This window comes from Sphaeramia orbicularis, chromosome 20 (assembly GCF_902148855.1).
Source record: "Sphaeramia orbicularis chromosome 20, fSphaOr1.1, whole genome shotgun sequence".
Lineage (NCBI taxonomy): Eukaryota > Metazoa > Chordata > Actinopteri > Kurtiformes > Apogonidae > Sphaeramia > Sphaeramia orbicularis.
In genome coordinates, this window is record NC_043976.1 from 37563020 (window position 1) to 37582475 (window position 19456).

At 36.8% G+C, this 19456-nt stretch overlaps 1 protein-coding gene across 1 annotated transcript in view; it reads right to left on the reverse strand.

Annotated features, from left to right (window-relative positions):
• col11a1a (collagen, type XI, alpha 1a) overlaps nucleotides 1-6808 on the reverse strand; it is a 281120-nt gene extending 274312 nt beyond the window's left edge. Inside the window, 1 exon segment of the mRNA XM_030123523.1 lies at nucleotides 6427-6808. Within this exon segment, the coding sequence (XP_029979383.1) occupies nucleotides 6427-6541 (115 nt within the window). The 5' untranslated portion in view covers nucleotides 6542-6808.
• Nucleotides 6809-19456: the final 12648 nt, after the last annotated feature.

Genomic DNA, 19456 nt, shown 5'->3' on the forward strand with positions numbered 1-19456 from the left:
AATGTTCAACTCTAGTTTTGTTTTAACAACTATGTGCTAAGCAAGCTAATGGTAGTTAGCATCTTACTTTAGCACAAACAAAGGGGTTTTTATGATGAAGTCCTCAAACCAAAGACATTCAGTTCACTGAATAATAGGGTGGCCATGGCTCAGGAGGTAGAGCGGGTCGTCCAATAATATGCATTTAGACCTACTTGCATGATATGATTTCAATTACATTAGCTAGCTTAGCACAAACTTGTAAACAAACAATGAATAATATGTCTGTGAAAACAGTCTTGCTAGTGTTTACTTTACAGGATGTACATTATTTATTTATCCTAAAATGAAACACAACCCCATCATGAGTAGAAGTTAACATAAATAGCTTATAAATAATGTTCAGCTATAGTTTTGTTCTAACAACTATGTGCTAAGCAAGCTAATGGTAGTTAGCATCTTACTTTAGTGCAAACAAAGGGGGTTTTTATTATGAAGTCCTCAAACCAAAGACATTCAGTTAATTGAATAATGGGGTGGCCATGGCTCAGGAGGTTGAGTGGGTTGTCCAACTACCAACAGGTTGGTGGTTCAAATCCCCATGTCCCCATGTCATGTGACATGTTCCCTCCAGTGTCACTCGAACTGGTGTATGAATGTTTGGTGGTGGGCAGAGGGGGAGTTTAGTGCGAATTGGCAGCCACGCTTACATCAGTGAATCAATAACGTCACGCGCTTTGGGTACCTTGTGAAGTGCTATAGAACTTTAATTCATTATTAGTAACTGTCACAGATTACAAAAGAGCTTTTGACTCAAGCCAATTATTACAATAGCTGTGGATTAATTTAGTAGTCGACACCTAATCAGTTAACCATTGCAGGTCTACATTTCATGCATTACAAAAGGCTTACAGTTCTTTTCTGTCACCTTCTCATGTTAAACCTGCCTCTACATGTCCAATCCGAACCTTTTAGCAGCACCTGAGAAGGCGACCAGAGCTGTTCTCCTCTAAACTACCGCATAAAAATCGAAAAAAGTAAATATTCTGAGCGTAAAATTAATGTGAAGAGTTCTGCAAAGAAGTCACCTCATCCATCACCTGTTCTTATCTCTAAAAGAAGGTCATGAAGCTGTCAAGGAAGAAAGTCTGCGTCTGTTAGCATAAGCCAATCGCAGCACAGAGCAGTGAAAGGAGGAACAACGCTAAGCAAACTGTTCCGCTGTAGGAATGCCATCGCTACGGACAACTTCTCCTTTTGTTGTGGCTTTTCGAGGATGAACCAGTTACTTACTTTGGAGCGTGAACTGAGAGCTTCATTGTGAGTTCCTGCAGAGTTGCTTTCAGTTCAAGCTCCAGGACTCATACGTTCCAGATGTGGCAATTTGGCCGGGCTACGACCCTCGCGCAGAGGTGCTGAGAAAACGTCAACACCGGCCAATCCATTAAGGTGACCAAATGAGTGTGTGCAGGATTTTAAAGGGTGCATCTGATGAGCCGGTGTGAGTTTGCCCTCCAGGCTAAAACAAACAAGCCGCACAGCTTTGTGTATCGGCAGAACCCGGAGGTGGCGCAGAGCGATGCCTGGGATCGCTCTATTGCTGAGTAACTGGATCATCCACACATCATTATGCAAATTACAAAGACACGCAAGGAAGGGAGGGGCTGTTTGACACATTACATAGATAAACTAATCTGATATGATCGCTGTCATGTTCGCAGGTGTTCGTTGATATAAATGTGAGTGTCTTCCAAGAAATAAATCAACACCATTCTTAGGACAATGGCCAAACAGTCTGCTTCCACTCTTTCCTTATTGCACGTTACCTATGATTTAAGTACGCTAGTGTCTACGGCCTCTGTGAGTGGATCCCGTTGCGTCATTTTCAGCTTTCACATCTTTTCAGAAAGGTGAAATTGGCTGGTAAACGGAGGAGGACCTTTTCACCTGCAGCTCCCTGAGACTCTAATAATATCTTCAGTCAGAGTGTCTCTCTCTCTATATATGCCCCCCTCTCACTCCCTCTCTTTCCTCCAGCTTCCACCACGCTGCCGGCTAAAACAAGACGGCTTTATGCTGGTGTCATACCAAGGAAACCTGACTGAGACCTGCCCAGTTTTTCAAAGCATATTTTCCCTCAACTCATCCCCCCCCCCCCAACTTTTGCTTTTCTTCTAGTTGGGATATTTTACTACTAGTATCAGTCTATTTAGATGAGAATTAGAGCATGTAATCGCAGGGAAGAATCCAAACATGGCATGAAACGGCAAAATTTGACTAAGAAAAAAATGAGTGTGCGGGATATGACAGCTTCAGCGGCAGTAAGGTCCACCAAGAAGCAGATAAGCTGATGTTCCTGGTTTGAGCACATTAAGGGAGAGGGCTCTGAAAATACTAGCTTTGTCTGCTGGAATGCACATCTGAGCCTGCGCCCCGGGGGTTGAGAAAACGTGTCTGTACACTGCTAGATGGAGAAGGCACCCTGCAGAAACAGCTCCGACTGCCGTAAAGAGCGCATAGGAAACCGAGCGAGATCGCGGAACACAGAGCCTGAAGCAGAAAAAAAAAAAAAGAAGAAGAGGGTTGAAGAAGAGGCAAGAGTTAATGATTTAGCGAGAAGAGCGTTTCAATTCTTATGCAAAAGTCTAATGTAGAATGAAGGAAATGGGAAGTAGATGACTAAATCTGGTCCGGCTGCACTTCGTCGAGATTTCATTAACCCATAAAGACCCAAAGAGAAAACTATCTGAAGTGTTTAATACCTGTTGATCCACTAATCCTATCAATACATGGAAATAAAATACAGCTTGTCATCTTTTCATGGTCATCAGATGTGACCCGTTTGGACGTTCAGAGGCTCCATAGGGAACCTGGAAACAGGGTCATCTTCTACCACTTTGATTCACCGGTAAAACCCATGGAGTTGGATCAATGACAGTGGATGGAGACACTTGGTTTATGTTTAGTCATTGATATATTTAGTTGGAAAAGTCGCTTTTTCTTCAGTTTTCTCTGTTTCTGATACAATAACGCTGAATTTTAATCTAAACTTTTATGAACATCTGCAAGATCAGTTAATTAAATACAGGAAAATACCTGATTTTCAGTGAAAAAACACAAAATACAAAAGATAATATTACGATAAATGGAGTTAAAACACATAAGAAAGGTTGAATACTTGGGAACTGACACAAAAGTAGGACTGGAGTTGGATCAGTGACAGTGGATGAACACACTTGACGAGATTTGACTGAAAAAGTGACTTTTTCTTCAGTTTCCTCTATTTTTGATATAACCATCAACTGTACTCTGAGTTTTTATGCACATCTACATGATCAGTCAATGAAATGTGGAAAAACACCAGATTTTCACAATACAGAAGATAATATTACAGTAAATGGTGTTAAATCACATAAGAAAGGTTGAATACTTGGGAACTGACAAAAGTAACGCTGGAGTTGGATCAATGACAGTAGATGGAGACACTTGGTTTATGTTTAGTTAATGATAGATTTGACTAAAAAAGTGACTTTTTCTTCAGTTTCCTCTATTTTTGATATAAAAACCATCAACTATACTCTGACTTTTTATGCACATCTACATGATCAGTCAATTAAACATCGGAAAACACAAAATTTTCACGATACAGACGATAATATTATAATAAATGGTGTTAAATCACATAAGAAAGGTTAAATACTTGGGAACTGACAAAAGTAGGACTGGAGTTGGATCAATGACAGCAGTCGGAGACACTTGGTTTATGTTCAATTAATGATAGATTTGACCAAAAAAGTGACTTTTTCTTCAGTTTCCTCTACTTTTAATATAACAACTATCAACTATACTCTGACTTTTTATGCACATCTACACGATCAGTCAATTAAATGTTGGAAAACACGAAATTTTCACGATACAGAAGATAATATTACAATAAATTGTGTTAAATCACATAAGAAAGGTTAAATACTTAGAAAAGTTCATTTGGGATCACTGACAGTGGATGGAGACACTGAGTTTATGTTCAGTTAATGATAGATTTGACCAAAAAAGTGACTTTTTCTTCAGTTTTCTGTACTTTTGCTATAACAACCATCAACTGTACTCTGACTTTTTTATACATATCTACATGATCAGTCAATTAAATGTAGGAAAACACCTGATTTCCACAATACAGAAGATAATATTACAATAAATGTTGATAAATCGCTTAAGGAAAGTTAAATATAGAGAAGTGACACAAAAGTAACACTGGGTCTTTAGGGGTTAAGTCGCTAAATTTGATCACTTCTTTTTCATATAACTGTTCAACGCGTCTATGTGCGTCTGGACGTAACTTGTCAGAAACGCGTCCGTATGTCAGAGATGTGAGGCCTGTGCAGTCCTGGCCCCTGTGACTCGTGGCTCTTATGGCTGCAGGCTAGGCCCGTACGCAGGCCTGCGCTCTTTGAAGGCTCTTAAATCATAGGGAAGTGCAACAAGGACCATCATCAAATAACTGCTCACAGTACTTAGACGGGAAGCATTCCCACCGCTCACACAACACAGCCTTGTCCTGAGCCGACCAAACATCTAAGTGCAAAGTTGAGGGGAAGAGCCGGGTACCTGGGGGAGTAGGGGGGGGGGGGGGGGGGGGGGGGGGGGGGGGGGGGGGGGGGGAGGTTGCACAAGCCAGCTTTTGGGCTTCGGTGTGGACCAGGGCAGTGTGGAGATAGGGTGAACCTGCCTGCCTGCCTGCCTGCCTGCTTCACCCCCTGCAGACACTGGAGGTTTTTATGCTCTGCACCGACTCTAAAAAAGCTCTTCACTGTTTCTTATTAAAACACCATCATTTACACTGACCCAGTATTACAGCCTGAACAGTTTAGTCCAAGAGTGTCAAACTCATTTTCTTTCAGGGTTCCACATTCAGCCCAATTTGATCTCCAGTGGGCCAGACCAGTGAAATAATAACATAATAACCTATAAATAATGACAACTTGAAATTTTTGTCTTTGTTTTAGCGCAAAAAAAACCCATTAAATTATGAAAATACTTACTTTTAAAAACTATCCAAACAAAAAAGATGTGTATCACCTGAAAAAAATGAAATTTCCTAAGAAAAATAAGTGCAATTTTAACAATATTCTGCCTCAACTTATCATTTCTACATGTGCATTATGGATCAGATCTACAAAGACACTAAACTCTGCTGAATTTTCTTCAGACATTTTCAGGTTGTTCATATTTGTTCAGATTATTCCCATTTTATTGTTACAGAACAGTTTGTCAATGTAAATATTTTCATAATTTAATGTTATTTTTTGCACTAAAACAAAGACAAGCATTTGAAATTGTCATTATTTATATATAACATAATGCGATTTTTTATTTTTTTCATGTCAAATCGAGAAGAAAATATGGAGTCATTATTTTTTGTAGGTTATTACACTGTTATTATTTTACTGTAGATCATATTGGTCTGTATGTGGAACCTTAAAATGAGTTCCAAAGCCTTGACTGTGGAATTTTAACACTTTTTTTAAACAAATTCATCCCAGGGGCCGGATTGGAACCTTTGACGGGCCGGATTTGGCCCCCGGGCCGCATGTTTGACACCCCTGGTTTCACCCACTGTAAAGAGATGTACCATGGATGTACCAAAAAAAAAAAAAAAAAAACACCACTAAGGACAACATCAGTCCCCTCAGACCGGAAGTATCATGTCACATGTTAATATAAGGATGATTTTTTTTATTTATTTATTTTCTTATCCTACATTTGCGCAAACTAAGCGTCTCCAAAGCCAAAATGCGCAGCAGGTTATCATCTATCTGTGAAAATCCACCCTGCTAACCGTGTCCACTTCCACCCAGCGGACCACAATCCAAACAAAGACCCCCTTTTCTTTCTTTCTTTTTTTTTCTCTCCCCAACAAAACTGAATCTTAAAAACTGATTTTTTTTTTTTTATTTTTTTTTTTTTGGATCCCCTGATCTTTTTACGCACATACCAGCAGTTTAGGATGGATTTAATTAGGAAGGTGATTCATCTTCGGGCCGGTCGGGTTCCATTCATGCGTAAAAAATAGCCAGAGGTTAAAGAATATGATTTTTTTGGACTCCAAATTACGCGCACCTGAAGGATCTACCCCTTGGGGAGCAGGTATCCTGTCTTGGGACACGGATTACGCACGGATTTTTTTTTGTTCCCTTACTATTAAGTACGTGGTAATAACGCGTAAAATGCTTCTATCTAGTGCATGCATGTGTGGTTTTGTGGAGGAAAAACGCACTTCCACACTTGAATGTAAAGTAAGCAGACGCAGCCGTGTCCAGGTACGTGCGTAAATCCCCCAATCTCCATCATCTGTTAGTGCGTTTCCGTCCTTTCGTCCCATTTCGGGTAAAAAAAAATTAAAAAAAAAAAAAAGCTCAACAGAGACGTTTTGGCCCCTAATCTTCTTACCTGCTCTGACATTAGTAGCGTGTAGAACCAGGGTTAAAGTGATGAATGCAGTTACAGTGGAATCCATAAACCACCTTTTCGTTTTCCACCTTGTGGACCACCTTTGCATCTCCATGATTGCGCGCCCCTCAAGTGGAACCAAACTTTAGGGCGACTTCAGGTGATTCGAGCTGGCGTCCCTTCCACAATCCCAAATGATGATGAAAGTGTCCTACAAAAAAGCCATAAGTGAGGGGTTTGAGCCTCTTCTCTCAGCCACGACGAGGCCCCCGGTCCTCCTTCCCAGTGCCCAGCCTTCACAGTGAAGGTAGTCGGGCTTTAACCAGAGCGCACACGGTGCAGTCGGTACACTTGGTGCGTTCACGGACGGGAGGGCTGGGCGAGCTCCGCAAACCACAGCCACGATTACAGGGAAATGACAAGGGAACCAGCCCCCGATTAGCAAATCACGGGGCAGGAAATTCTCCTTCGGGTCCACCCATCAGCTTTGTAATGCCCCCCTCCACCCACACCACCCACACCACCCACCCTTACCCCTGCAAGTCTGTCCTGAGTGCATCTGGGGAAAAATGTATGTTCAGATGAATGAAACAGAAAAGAGAAGAAAGAAAGAAAGAAAGAAAGAATAGATGAAAAGAAAAAATGTAAAGACAGAACAAATAGAAAGAAAGAAAGAAAGAAAGAAAGAATAGATGAAAAGAAAAATGTAAAGACAGAACAAATAGAAAGAAAGAAAGAAAGAAAGAAAGAAAGAAAGAAAGAAAGAAAGAAAGAAAGAAAGAAAGAGATGGAAAGAAAAAACAAATGTAAAGACAGAACAAATAGAAAGAAAGAAAAAGAAAGAAAAAAAGAACGAACAAATGTAAAGACAGAATAAATAGATGAAAAGAAAGAAAGAATGAATAGATGAAAAGAAAAATGTAAAGACAGAACAAATAGAAAGAAAGAAAGAATAGATGAAAAGAAAAAATGTAAAGACAGAACAAATAGAAAGAAAGAAAGAAAGAAAGAAAGAAAGAAAGAGATGGAAAGAAAAAACAAATGTAGACAGAACAAATAGATAGAAAGAAAGAAAGAAAGAAAGAAAGAAAGAACAAATGTAAAGACAGAACAAATAGATGGAAACAAAGAAAGAAAGAAAAAGAACGAACAAATGTAAAGACAGAACAAATAGATGGAAAGAAAGAAAGAAAAAGAAAGAAAGAAAGAAAGAAAGAAAGAAAAACAAATGTAAAGACAGAACAAATAAGAAAAAAAGAAAGAAAGACTCTTGTAAATTCTATGTGTAAATAAACCATCTAAAACTCTGTCTCTAGTTAAAGGCAGTTGCTGTTACTCCACAGCCATAACTTCAGGGCCGTAGTTCACCTGGAACATGAACCTCCTGATGGTTCCATCCACCCTGAACCCTGGAGGTTTAGGTAAGTATGAACATGATGTCAATCATCTGTTACTTCAGGGTCTTTGGACTCTCAGATCTCGACCTGAACACCTGTGGAAGATTAGCTTCTTCTCGACCACGCTCCACAACACCACATGAGGAAAGAGATCCTGAAAGAGAAACGTGCAATTAACAGGAACCACGATGTGAGCAGATACTGCATTTACTGTCATTACATCTGCATTCATCACCTTTACCTGTCTGTCACCATCATCATCATCATCTGGGACCACTGTCAGCTGATGTTAGAATAGAATAGAATAGAATAGAATAGAATAGAATAGAATAGAATAGAATAGAATAGAATAGAATAGAATAGAACAGAATAGAATAGAATAGAATAGAATAGAATAGAATAGAATAGAATAGTTATTATTTCACTGGTCCGGCCCACTTCAGATCAAATTTGGCTTAATGTGACCCCTGAACTAAAATGAGTGTGACAGCCCTGATCTAAAACAATAACAGCTGACACAAAAACACAAAATGTGGCAGTGGACGGATGTGACATGGTTGTTACGGATCCCATCATACTGATGCTCGGCAGCCATGTCACCGTTTACACTAATGATCCCTGTGTAAAAACTAATATAATTATTTATGGTATAGTTTATCATCATACTAAACAGTAAATAACAATATAGAATTGTTATTACTTTATAAAAATGCTTATTATTAGAAAACTGTTGATTTAAAAAGTGACGTGTGACATTCTTCATGTATGTATTGGCGTAACATAAGCAGGATGGATCAGCACCATAATCCATAATGCAACCTGTAAAAATAAAACATGTGATATGTAGTATAGAATCTGGTAAGAAAAATTGGGGAATCTAAAAGAATAGAATATTTGTTTTTCAGGTAAATTCAGTTCTAATATAACTTGGCCATTTGTGACATGAAAATATATCATTAATTGTGATGAAATTGGACATTTTTGATCTGAAAACATAGTTCATATGAACATCAACATGGTGCAACAGAACTGAAATCCGGTCAATTTGCAGAACTTGCATTTACCAACACAAAGTTCCTTTGGGGATTCCTTTGGGCGGCCATGGCTCAGGTGGCAGAGCGGGTCGTCCAATAACCGAAGGGTTGGCGGTTCGAATCCCGCTCTATCCTAGTCAGTCTGTTGTGTCCTTGGGCAAGACACTTCACCCTCCTTGCCTCCAGTGTCACTCACACTGGTGTATGAATGTTTGGTGGTGGTTGGAGGGTCCATAGGCGCGAATTGGCAGCCACACTTCTGTCAGTTTGCCCCAGGGCAACTGTGGCTACGAATGTATACTGAACAAAAATATAAACGCACCACTTTTGTTTTTGCTCCCATTTTTCATGAGCTGAACTCAAAGTTCTAAAACTTTTTCTGTGTACACACAAGGTTTATTTCTCTCAAATATTGTTCACAAATCTGTCTAAATTTGTGTTAGTGAACACTTCTTCTTTGCTGAGATAATCCATCCACCTCACAGGTGTGGCATATCAAGATGCTGATTAGACAGCAGGATTTTGCATAGGTGTGCCTTAGGCTGGCCACAATAAAAGGTCACTCCAAAATGTGCAGTTTTATCACACAGCACAATACCACAGATGTCACAAGTTTTGACTGTGCGAGGAAAATGGTGGTCACACCAAATACTGACTGGTTTTCTGACCCCCCTGGACCACCCAATACAGTAAAACTGCACATTTTAGAGTGGCCTTTTATTGTGGCCAGCCTAAGTCACACCTGTGCAATAATCCTGCTGTCTAATCAGCATCTTGATATGCCACACCTGTGAGGTGGATGGATTATCTCAGCAAAGGCCAAAGGAGAAGTGCTCACTAACACAGATTTAGACAAATTTATGAACAATATTTGAGAGAAATAGGCCTTTTGTGTACATAGAAAAAGTTTTAGATCTTTGAGTTCAGCTCATGAAAAATGGGAGCAAAAACAAAAGTGGTGCGTTTATATTTTTGTTCAGTATACTTTACCACCACCAGAGGGAGAATGTGAGAGTGAATGAAAAATGGATCAATAATGTGTAACCCTGAGACAGCGCCTCCTCTTTTAATTTTACTTTTACTTTTATATTTTTGTTCTGGTCTACCCGTGCTCAGCCAGTCTTCTTAAGTATGTGTGAGCTTGTGGGTTTACATATATATGTGTGTGTGTGTGTGTGTGTGTGTGTGTGTGTGTGTGTGTGTGTATGTGTGTGTGCGGGTGGGTGTGGGTGGGGGGCGGTACTGATTTTTAAACTGATATGTAAAGCACTTTGTGCTACAGTTTTTAATGTATGAAAAGTGCTATATAAATAAAGATTATTAAAGATTATTATTAATGTAAAGCGCTATATAAAATCCAATCCATTATTGTTATTATTATTACTTATATTGATTTCTTGTGCACAAAGACATGAATAAGACCTAAGCAAATTTTAGCCGTTATATATTATTATATTATAATTTCACTGGTTCGGCCCACTTCAGATCAAATTTAGCTGAATGTGGCCCCTGAACTAAAATGAGTTTGACACCCCTAGGTTAAAGAGTGATGTGAAGGGGATGAAGGACCCTGGCGTTCTCCTGCAGCAGAGGTCATCCCAGAGCACAGTGGCCTCCTTGTATCTGTGGATCCGTGGATTCTGACCAGGTTCTGTCTGTCCGTCAGCCATCTTGTCCTTCCCCGTCAGCCGGACTCAGCCCATTTTCATCCAAACGGTGTCAGATGCTCCTCGTGGATGCTCAGTGGCAGAAACCAGAGCCTTTCTCTCTGGGATGAATCTGTGTCTTGGCAGAAAGGGGTTCATGCTACAGCTTGTTCTGGCATGGTTCAGTAAACAGGGGCAGTCGTGGCCAAAGTGGGCCCTTGTGTCTTATACGGATCTTATGGCGAACTCGAGCAAAATCAGATCCTTTTCTCTGCATTTTAGACCCAGTGCAACTTTTGTGGCAGTTCCCAAATGAATTTTTCTCTATTTCTAACTTTCTTAACTAATTTATCAAAATTTTTTAATAATATTATCCTCTGAATTTTGCATTTTTTGGTGGAAATAAGGTATTTTCCTATATTTCATTCACAGATCATGTAGATGTTCATGAAAGTTCAGGTTAAAGTTAAAGGTTATGATATCAGAAGCAGAGAAAAGTACAAAAAAAGTGACTTTTTTTTTTTTTTTTTAGAAAATGTATCATTAACTGCACATAACCCAAGTTTGTCTCTACATAAAAAAAAACGTAAAAACAGTTTATCCTTTTTCACATTATCTTTGAATAAACAGAAATTCAAAGTTAATTATGCCAAAACAGAGAAAAATGAAGAAAAAGTTCCTTTTTTTTCAACAAAAAGATAGTGCTAACTGAAGGTAAAAACAAGTGTCTCCTTCCACTGTCATTGATCCATCTTCAAGGGTAAAATATGTCAATAACTGAACATAAATGAAATCGTCCGTGGAAATAATTGGAATCAGCTGTTTTATGGTGTTTTTCTGTTCATTTTCCGTTGCTTTTATAACATAATCCCGGTAAAAGTTTGATAATACGCATGCACCTTATAAAGAAGAAGAAAATATGACTTTTCTTTTAGGCTATTAAACAAAAAATGTATAAATGTAAATGTGTACAATTATTTTTTCTCTACATTTATCACAATTGTTATTATTATTATGATTATTATTATTATTATTATTATTATTAAATCAGGTATTTTCATATTTAATTCACTAATTATGTAGAAGTTCAGAAAAGCTTAGAGTAAATGCTAAGGTTATGAAGAAAAAGTGACTTTTTCAGCAAATCTATCATTAACTGAACATAAAACCAGTGTGTCCATCCACTGTCACTGATCCAACTCCATGGGTTTTACTGGGGAATCAATGTTGTAGAAGATGACGGTGTTTCTACTGTAACTACGGAGGCTCTGAACGTCCAAATGGGTCAGATCTGATGACCATGAAAAGATGAAAAACTGTATTTTACACCAATTATTTACATGTATTGATAGGATTAGTGGATCAACAGGTATCAAATAGTTTATATCAGTAGATGGTTTGCGTCACCAGTGGCTGTTTGGGTCTCTATGGGTTAATGAGTTTTAAATCTCAGTCTATAAAAGCTTTTTTTCCTTCACAGGAACTTTTTCCACCAAAATTACAAAAAGAAAAAACTTTCTCTCAACCTCATGGGTGTCAAACATACGGCCCGCGGACCAAAACCAGCCTGCCAAAGGTTCCAAAATCTGTGTTTCATTCGTTCCTTTCAAATTCAACTGAGCATCTGCAATCGGAAAACGAATAAATGCCTCGTTATTTCATTATTCACGTACGAATCAAAAATAAAAAAAACAAGTTGTTTTTCATTTTTTTCAACTGTACGCACAAATAAAACATTGGAAATAAGCACATCGACCAAATGTGGGGTTTCATGTTGACATTTTTGATATCCGATTTGGCATGACCGGGAAGTTACTGACTTCTTCATGTGTTGAGCTGGACAATCGTGGGTTTGCTAGTATTCTGCCTAATGCGTTCTGCGATAATGGAGAATTTTGTGTTATTCAGAAGCAGCAAACGTGTTACTCTCAAAGAGGACGAAATGACAACTGAAAAAATGGTCAGGATCTTCCAGGTATTGTTGTTTTGTCTAATACAGTGTGTCCACGGTAGACAATCTAAGGAAAAGACACTTCACATAACACACGAAGAAGTCAGTAACTTCCAGGTCATAACAAATTGGATATCAAAAATGTCAACATGAAACCCCACATTTGGTCAATTTGCTAATTTCCAATTTTTAATTTGTGCGTATAATCAAAAGAATGAAAAACTTGTATTTTTTATTTTTGATTTGTACATGAATAATGAAATAACCAGTAATTTTTTCGTTTTCCAATTGTGGATTCTCAATTGAATATGAAAAGAACGGATTTTCCCACCTAGCCCGCAGGATGAATTTGTGCGGAAAAAAAAAAAAAAAAAAGATCAGTCAAGTGTGTCAAACTCATTTTAGTTCCAAATTCCAACAATATTGTGTCTGTTACTAAATGTTTTGTACCTTTGTAGACCAACTGTGATCTACACAGTAAAAAATGCAGTGTTAATATTTCAGTGTCAAGCTATTTGAACCTAGATAGACTGATTATAGCTCTATGGAGAGTAAACCAGCTCTAACAGTAGAGTTAACAGTCAGTGTAAAGTTCTGCACAGATGCAGTGTAAAATTTAACACTACAGAGTGATGACTAGTGCCAGTCTGCTGCATTGCATTGTGGGTACTGGACATTTTACTCATTATGTTCTATTTTATGTGCAGGGGTCTAATGTTTATTTAGATTAATATATCTGTTTTACATTTATTGGCCTTCTTATGTTTATTTTTTAACAATGTGACACCATTAGTCAAACCTTTCAGCAGAACAATGACCAATCTGAAAGTATCACTGTAACAGAAGTGAGGATGCCTTTGCTCCTTCAAACTAAAAGCACTTCCTGGAATGTTAATAACTCGGAAAACCATTGTTCTCTGTTGTGGATATAACAAAAATAAAGTACACAATCTATCATTACTACCTATTCTGTCTTCACTAGTGTTTGACAACTAACTGTAAAGATAGCTAACAGTTCTTAAAAGAAAATGTATGTTACAATCATGTTTTTAGGAGCAAACAAATGTGTAGAACATTAAAACACAATCTATCATCGCTTTGTATATGCGAATCATACACAATATTCACTTTTTAGTGAGCTACAGTTCCAAAATACAGAAAAAAACAAAACAAAACAAAACACATCACTTAATGATAGCAATTAGCACGATGCTAAATTACATGGAAAATCCCATATGTATGCTAACACTATTAGCGTCTTCCGGTAATGCACAAAAATTAGAGTATTAAGCAACACAAGGAGCCTCATCTGACAATGTTGAAATGGTTTAAAATCTTAACATATAACAATACTTACCGACAGATATTCTTGTAGGGCCAAAAAAACAAGTAACTGCTCTTTCACTGTAACGAAACGGACAAGACATCTCTAGCAGTATAGCAACTACGGTAGCTCTGAACAGACAAAACCCATGAACCCAAACTGACTTATCTGTGTCCACCAGGGGGCAGCACACTACCTAAAGAACCACTTCAAGAAAAGTCGGAAAAATCATCTCACGACACCCACCTTGGGAACCCCTGCAATTCTACATTGTTACCTCCGCCAAGGAAGTTATGTTTTTGTCGGCGTTGGTTTGTCCATGTGCAAGATAACTCGAAAAGTTATGGACGCATTTGCATGAAAATTTCAGGAAATGTTGATACTGGCACAAGGAACAAATGATTAAATTTTGGTGGTAATTGGGGATGGGGGTTGGGGGGGGGACTAATCTGCCTTGGTGGAGGTCTGCGCTCTACGAGTGCTTTTCTAGAAAAGACAGCGCAGACCTCCGCCAAGGGAGATCAGTGCCCCCCCACACATACACACACACCTCTGATCACCACCAAAATTTTATCATTTGTTCCTTGTGCCAGTATCAGCATTTCCTGAAAATTTCATCCAAATCCAGGGCACTGATCTGCCTTGGCGAAGGTCTGCGCTCTCCGAGTGCTTCCAGTTTCAATATTAATTAATATTGCTAACTAAATATGGAGTCAAAATAATTCTATAATTCTATAAAGTGTAATCATATTACTCTTAACAGTGTGAAAATGCCACCGTGTTAAATATTTTTACACATTTCCTTGTTAATTTTGACACTTAATTGAGTAGAATTAACTCTGAAAATTTGACACTGGCCATAGAGTAAATTTTACTCTAATTTGGAGTGGGACCAAATGTTATCTGAAACAGAGTTAAATTCAACCCTCTCAGAGTTAAATTGACACTCTGTTTTTCACTGTGTATATATAATGTACATGTATAAATGATTGATTGATTGATGTATTTATTTCGAACATGAATGTCAAACAGAAGAAAATAAATAAACAAAACAATTAAACATAAGACATACAATACATATTCGAAAAGGAGTGAGAAGAAATACAACTTATAAACTCCCACCCCTTCTCCTTATATAATTAATAACAATAATAACCTTCCTCGTCTAATCATATCTATACACTATGCCGTAATATGACTGATACTTACTAGTAAATAATTAGGTTTCTGGCTTTACATTATTATGAACAAATATAATATGATTTACAATGATATACTTTGATTTCCTTTAAAATGGAGAAAATATGGGCCCGCCATTCAGAAAATACAACCAGTTCATCCACAAACCACGAATACTCACTCCAACCACCACAGACTACTCTGTTCTAAAGTTTCAGCCACATTTCAGGTAGGTCACGTATTTCAGAATTGGACATGAAGTTAGTGAAACATGTAATTTGCCAAATATTCTCCTGTAGTTACTGTCAAGTGCATCTGGAGGTTATCAGCTCTTCCTAAAATGACAATCAGCCTTTGTGCAAAACTATTACCGTCTCCACTAATGAGATGGCTGAAAAATCAACAAATGACCAAGCCTGATAACTGCTGCCAAACAAGAGATGATTAAGCTTCTACTCCTAAGCTTCTGCTCTGCTCAGTTAACAGCAATTACTATTTACGGGAATGGTATCTGCCTGTTTTTTGTATTTAACTCTGCATGTGCAAAAAGTCCTAGTCCAACATTAGCTTTGTCTGTTTAACCCATAAAGATATAATGCGACTTTTGTGGCAGTTCCCAAATGAATTTTTCTCTATTTAACCTTTCTTAAATCATTTATCACCTTTTATTATAATATAATCCTCTGTATTTTGCAAATTTTCAGTGAAAATCAAGTATTTATGATGTAGATGTTCATAAAAGCTCAGATGAAAGATGAGGTTCATTAGATCTGAAACAGAAAACTGAAGAAAAACTGACTTTTTCAGCAAATATATCAATAACTTAACATAAATCAAGTCTTTCGTAAAAAGTTTATAGCTTTTTTCTGTTCATTTTCGGTTACTTTTATAACATAATCCCAGTAAAAGTTTGATAATACGCATGCACCTTATAAAGAAGAAGAAAATATAACTTTTCTTTTAGGCTATTAAACAAAAAATGTATACATGTAAATGTGTATAATTATATTTTTCTCTACATTTATCACAATTTCTAATATTATTATTATTATTATTATTATTATTAAATCAGACACTTTCATATTTAATTCACTGATCATGTAGATGTTCAGAAAAGCTTAGAGTAAATGCTAAGGTTTTTTTTATCAAAACTGAAGAAAAAGTGACTTTTTCAGCAAATATATCAATAACTGAACTTAAATCAAGTCTTTCATAGAAATAATTGTAATCACCTGTTTTATTGTGTTTTTCCTGTTCATTTTTGGTCACTTTTATAACAATCCTGATGAAAGTTTGGTAATATGTATGCACCTTATAAAGAAGAAGAAAATATGACTCTTCTTTTAGGCTATTAAACAAAAAATTTATAAACGTAAATGTGTACAATTATTTTTTTCACTACACTTATCACAATTTATAATATTATTAAACTGGATATTTTCATATATCCATATATAATTCACTGATTATGTAGATATTCAGAAAAGCTTAGCGTAAATGCTACGGTTACGGAGAAAAAAAACTTTTTCAGCAAATTTATCATTAACTGAACATATACCCAGTGTCTCCGTCCGCTGTCATTGATCCAACTCCATGGGTTTTACTGGTGAATCAATGTTGTAGAAGACAACGGTGTTTCCATGGCAACTACGGAACTACTGAACATCCAAATGGGTCATATCTGATGATCATGAAAAGATGAAAAACTGTATTTTACACCAATTATTTACATGTATTGATAGGATTAGTGGATCAACAGGTATCAAACAGTTTAGATCAGTAGATGGTTTTGGTCGATGGTAGATGTTTGGGTCTTTATGCTTTAATGAATTTCTGCACCAAGGACATGATTTACAGAGCAGATCTGAGTAGCTATAAGCTAGCCAATGTTAGCATTTGTTGCTGATGAAGTCTAAATTAATTTTTTTTGAAGTGACTAAATATTTTACTGATCATTGCAGCTTAACCCATAAAGACAAAACACCAACTGGCGACCAAAACCAAGCTCTGATCCATTAATCCTATCAATCCATGTAAATAATTGGTGTAAAATGCAGTTTGTCGTCTCTTCATGGTCATCAGATATGACCCATTTGGATGTTCAGTGGCTCCGTAGTTACCAGGGAAACACAGTCATCTTCTACAACACAGGTGCCAAACATGCAGCCCGGGGGCCAAATCTGGCCCGCCAAAGGTTCCATTTCGGCCCGCAGGATGAATTTGCAAAAATTAACCTGAACCTGTCCAAATCGTTTTGGTTCAGGTTCCACATACAGACCAATGTGATCTACAGTAAAATAACAACACAATAACCCATAAATAATGACAACAACAAATTTTCTTTGGGAAAAATTATGTGGAAAAAATTTAAGTGAAAAAAATAGCATTACACTGTGAAAATATTAACATTTACAAAACTATTAATTCGCAATAAAATAAAAATAAATACATAAATAAAAACAAAGATGAACTACCCGAAATGTGCAATTTTAACAATATTCTGCCTGTTACTAAATGTTTTGTGCTTTTATGGATCCACTGTGATCTGTAGTTGTGTTAATAATAAGAGATGGAATATTGTAGAAATTGTTCAAATTTTAGTTCCAAACTCCAAAATTTTAACAATATTCTGCCTGTTACCAAATGTTTATGTAACATTGTGTGTAATGTACATGTATAAATAATAAGTTGAGGCATAATATTGTTAAAACTGCACTAATTTTTCAAATGAAATTTCTGTTTTTTCAGGTTATTCACATCTCTTTTGTAAAATGTAAACACTTTCATAATTTAATTGGGGGTTTTTTGTACTAAAACGAAAAAGAAAAACTTGGATTGGTCATTATTTATCAGTTATTAAGTCATTATTTTACTGATCTGGACCGCTTGAGATCAAATTGGGCTAAATATGGCCTCTGAACCAGAATGAGTTTGACACCCCTGTTCTACAACATTGATTTACCAGTAAAACCCATGGAGTTGGACCAATGACAGTGGATGGAGATGCTCGTTTTTATGTTCAGTTATTAACATCTTTGCTTGAAAAAGTCACTTTTTCTTAACTTTTCTCTGTTCCTACTATAATAACCCTTAACTTTAATCTAAGTTTTTATGAACATCTACATGATCAGTAAATTAAATATAGGAAAACACATGATTTTCACTGAAAAAACACAAAATACAGAGGATAATATTATAATATATGTGGATAAATCATTTAAGAAAGGTGAAATCTAAAGAAAAATTGATTTGAGAAGTGCCACTAAAGTAATACTGGGTCATTATGGGTTAAAATGTAAGTGAAAAGTAGGCTACATTTTCTGCATATATATGCAGTACTGTGCAAAAGTCCTCATCTACCATTAGGTTTGCTGGTTTATTAAAGTTCCTTTTCTCAGTCTGTGTATTAAAATGCAATCTGGATACATGTGAAGTATGAACAGCAGGAAAAACTAAAGTTTCAGGGAAAAAAAAAACAGCTTCTATAAACCAAAATGGTTGTATTTAGTGTGACCTCCCTTTGCACTGGACATGTCTTTAAGTGTTCCTTTTGTTCAGACAATATGAGATTTATGGCGTTAATTCTCTAAAGTTTCATTCAACACGTCAGATGTTTCTAATCGTTTGTGCTGCTTCCTGTCAGGCGGTCAAAGGTCACACTAAATAGTGACTTTAACCTTTACAACCCATTTAGTTCAGTTTTTTATGTGTCTTTCAAGGGTGTGCACATATTTACTGTATTTTCCTATTTAATCTGAAATAAATATATATGCTCATTTTAACCCTGAAAAAACAACAAAGATAAATGTGGAATAAGACTTTGACACAGTACTATGCATGGGCTCTAGAAGTATTATTATAAGCACAAGATTCATATGATGTCGTCACATTAAATTTTTATTGCTTCAACACCACTGTTTTCCTTTTTTCTTTGTTATATTGCAGTTGATACCGTCACATCTATATATTCTTGATAAAAATGAGATTAAATATACAATACAAATACACCATCCTTTATGAACAGAACCTGGGTTTTGCCGACGACTGCAAATTTCTCTTTGAAGGTGTAGATATTTTGGATGATTTTCTAAATGTTCTTAGGTTTATTATCACCAGAGCAGAGTGAACAGGAATAAAAGCCAGGAAACTAAGAGCAGCAGCCAGCTATGTCAATGAGCCTGTTTACATGACCATAAAAATCAGATAATTGGGAGTAATCAGATAATTGTAATAATTGGATCTTGCGCGTTTACATGCACTTCAGAAATGCAATAATTGAAAAGTGCATCTTTCAGTCCAGTAGTGGATTTCTTTCGGAGTATGTAATGATTATAGACTCAAACTTCCTGTTACTGTTTTCCACTCCATATCATTTCTGTTTTCAATGATTGCTTTTTTTTTTTTTGGTACTTGCACATATGTAAAAGAAAAAGAATGAAATAAGTCAGATCAACCCATAAAGACCAAAACAGCAACTGGTGACCAAAACCATCTGATGT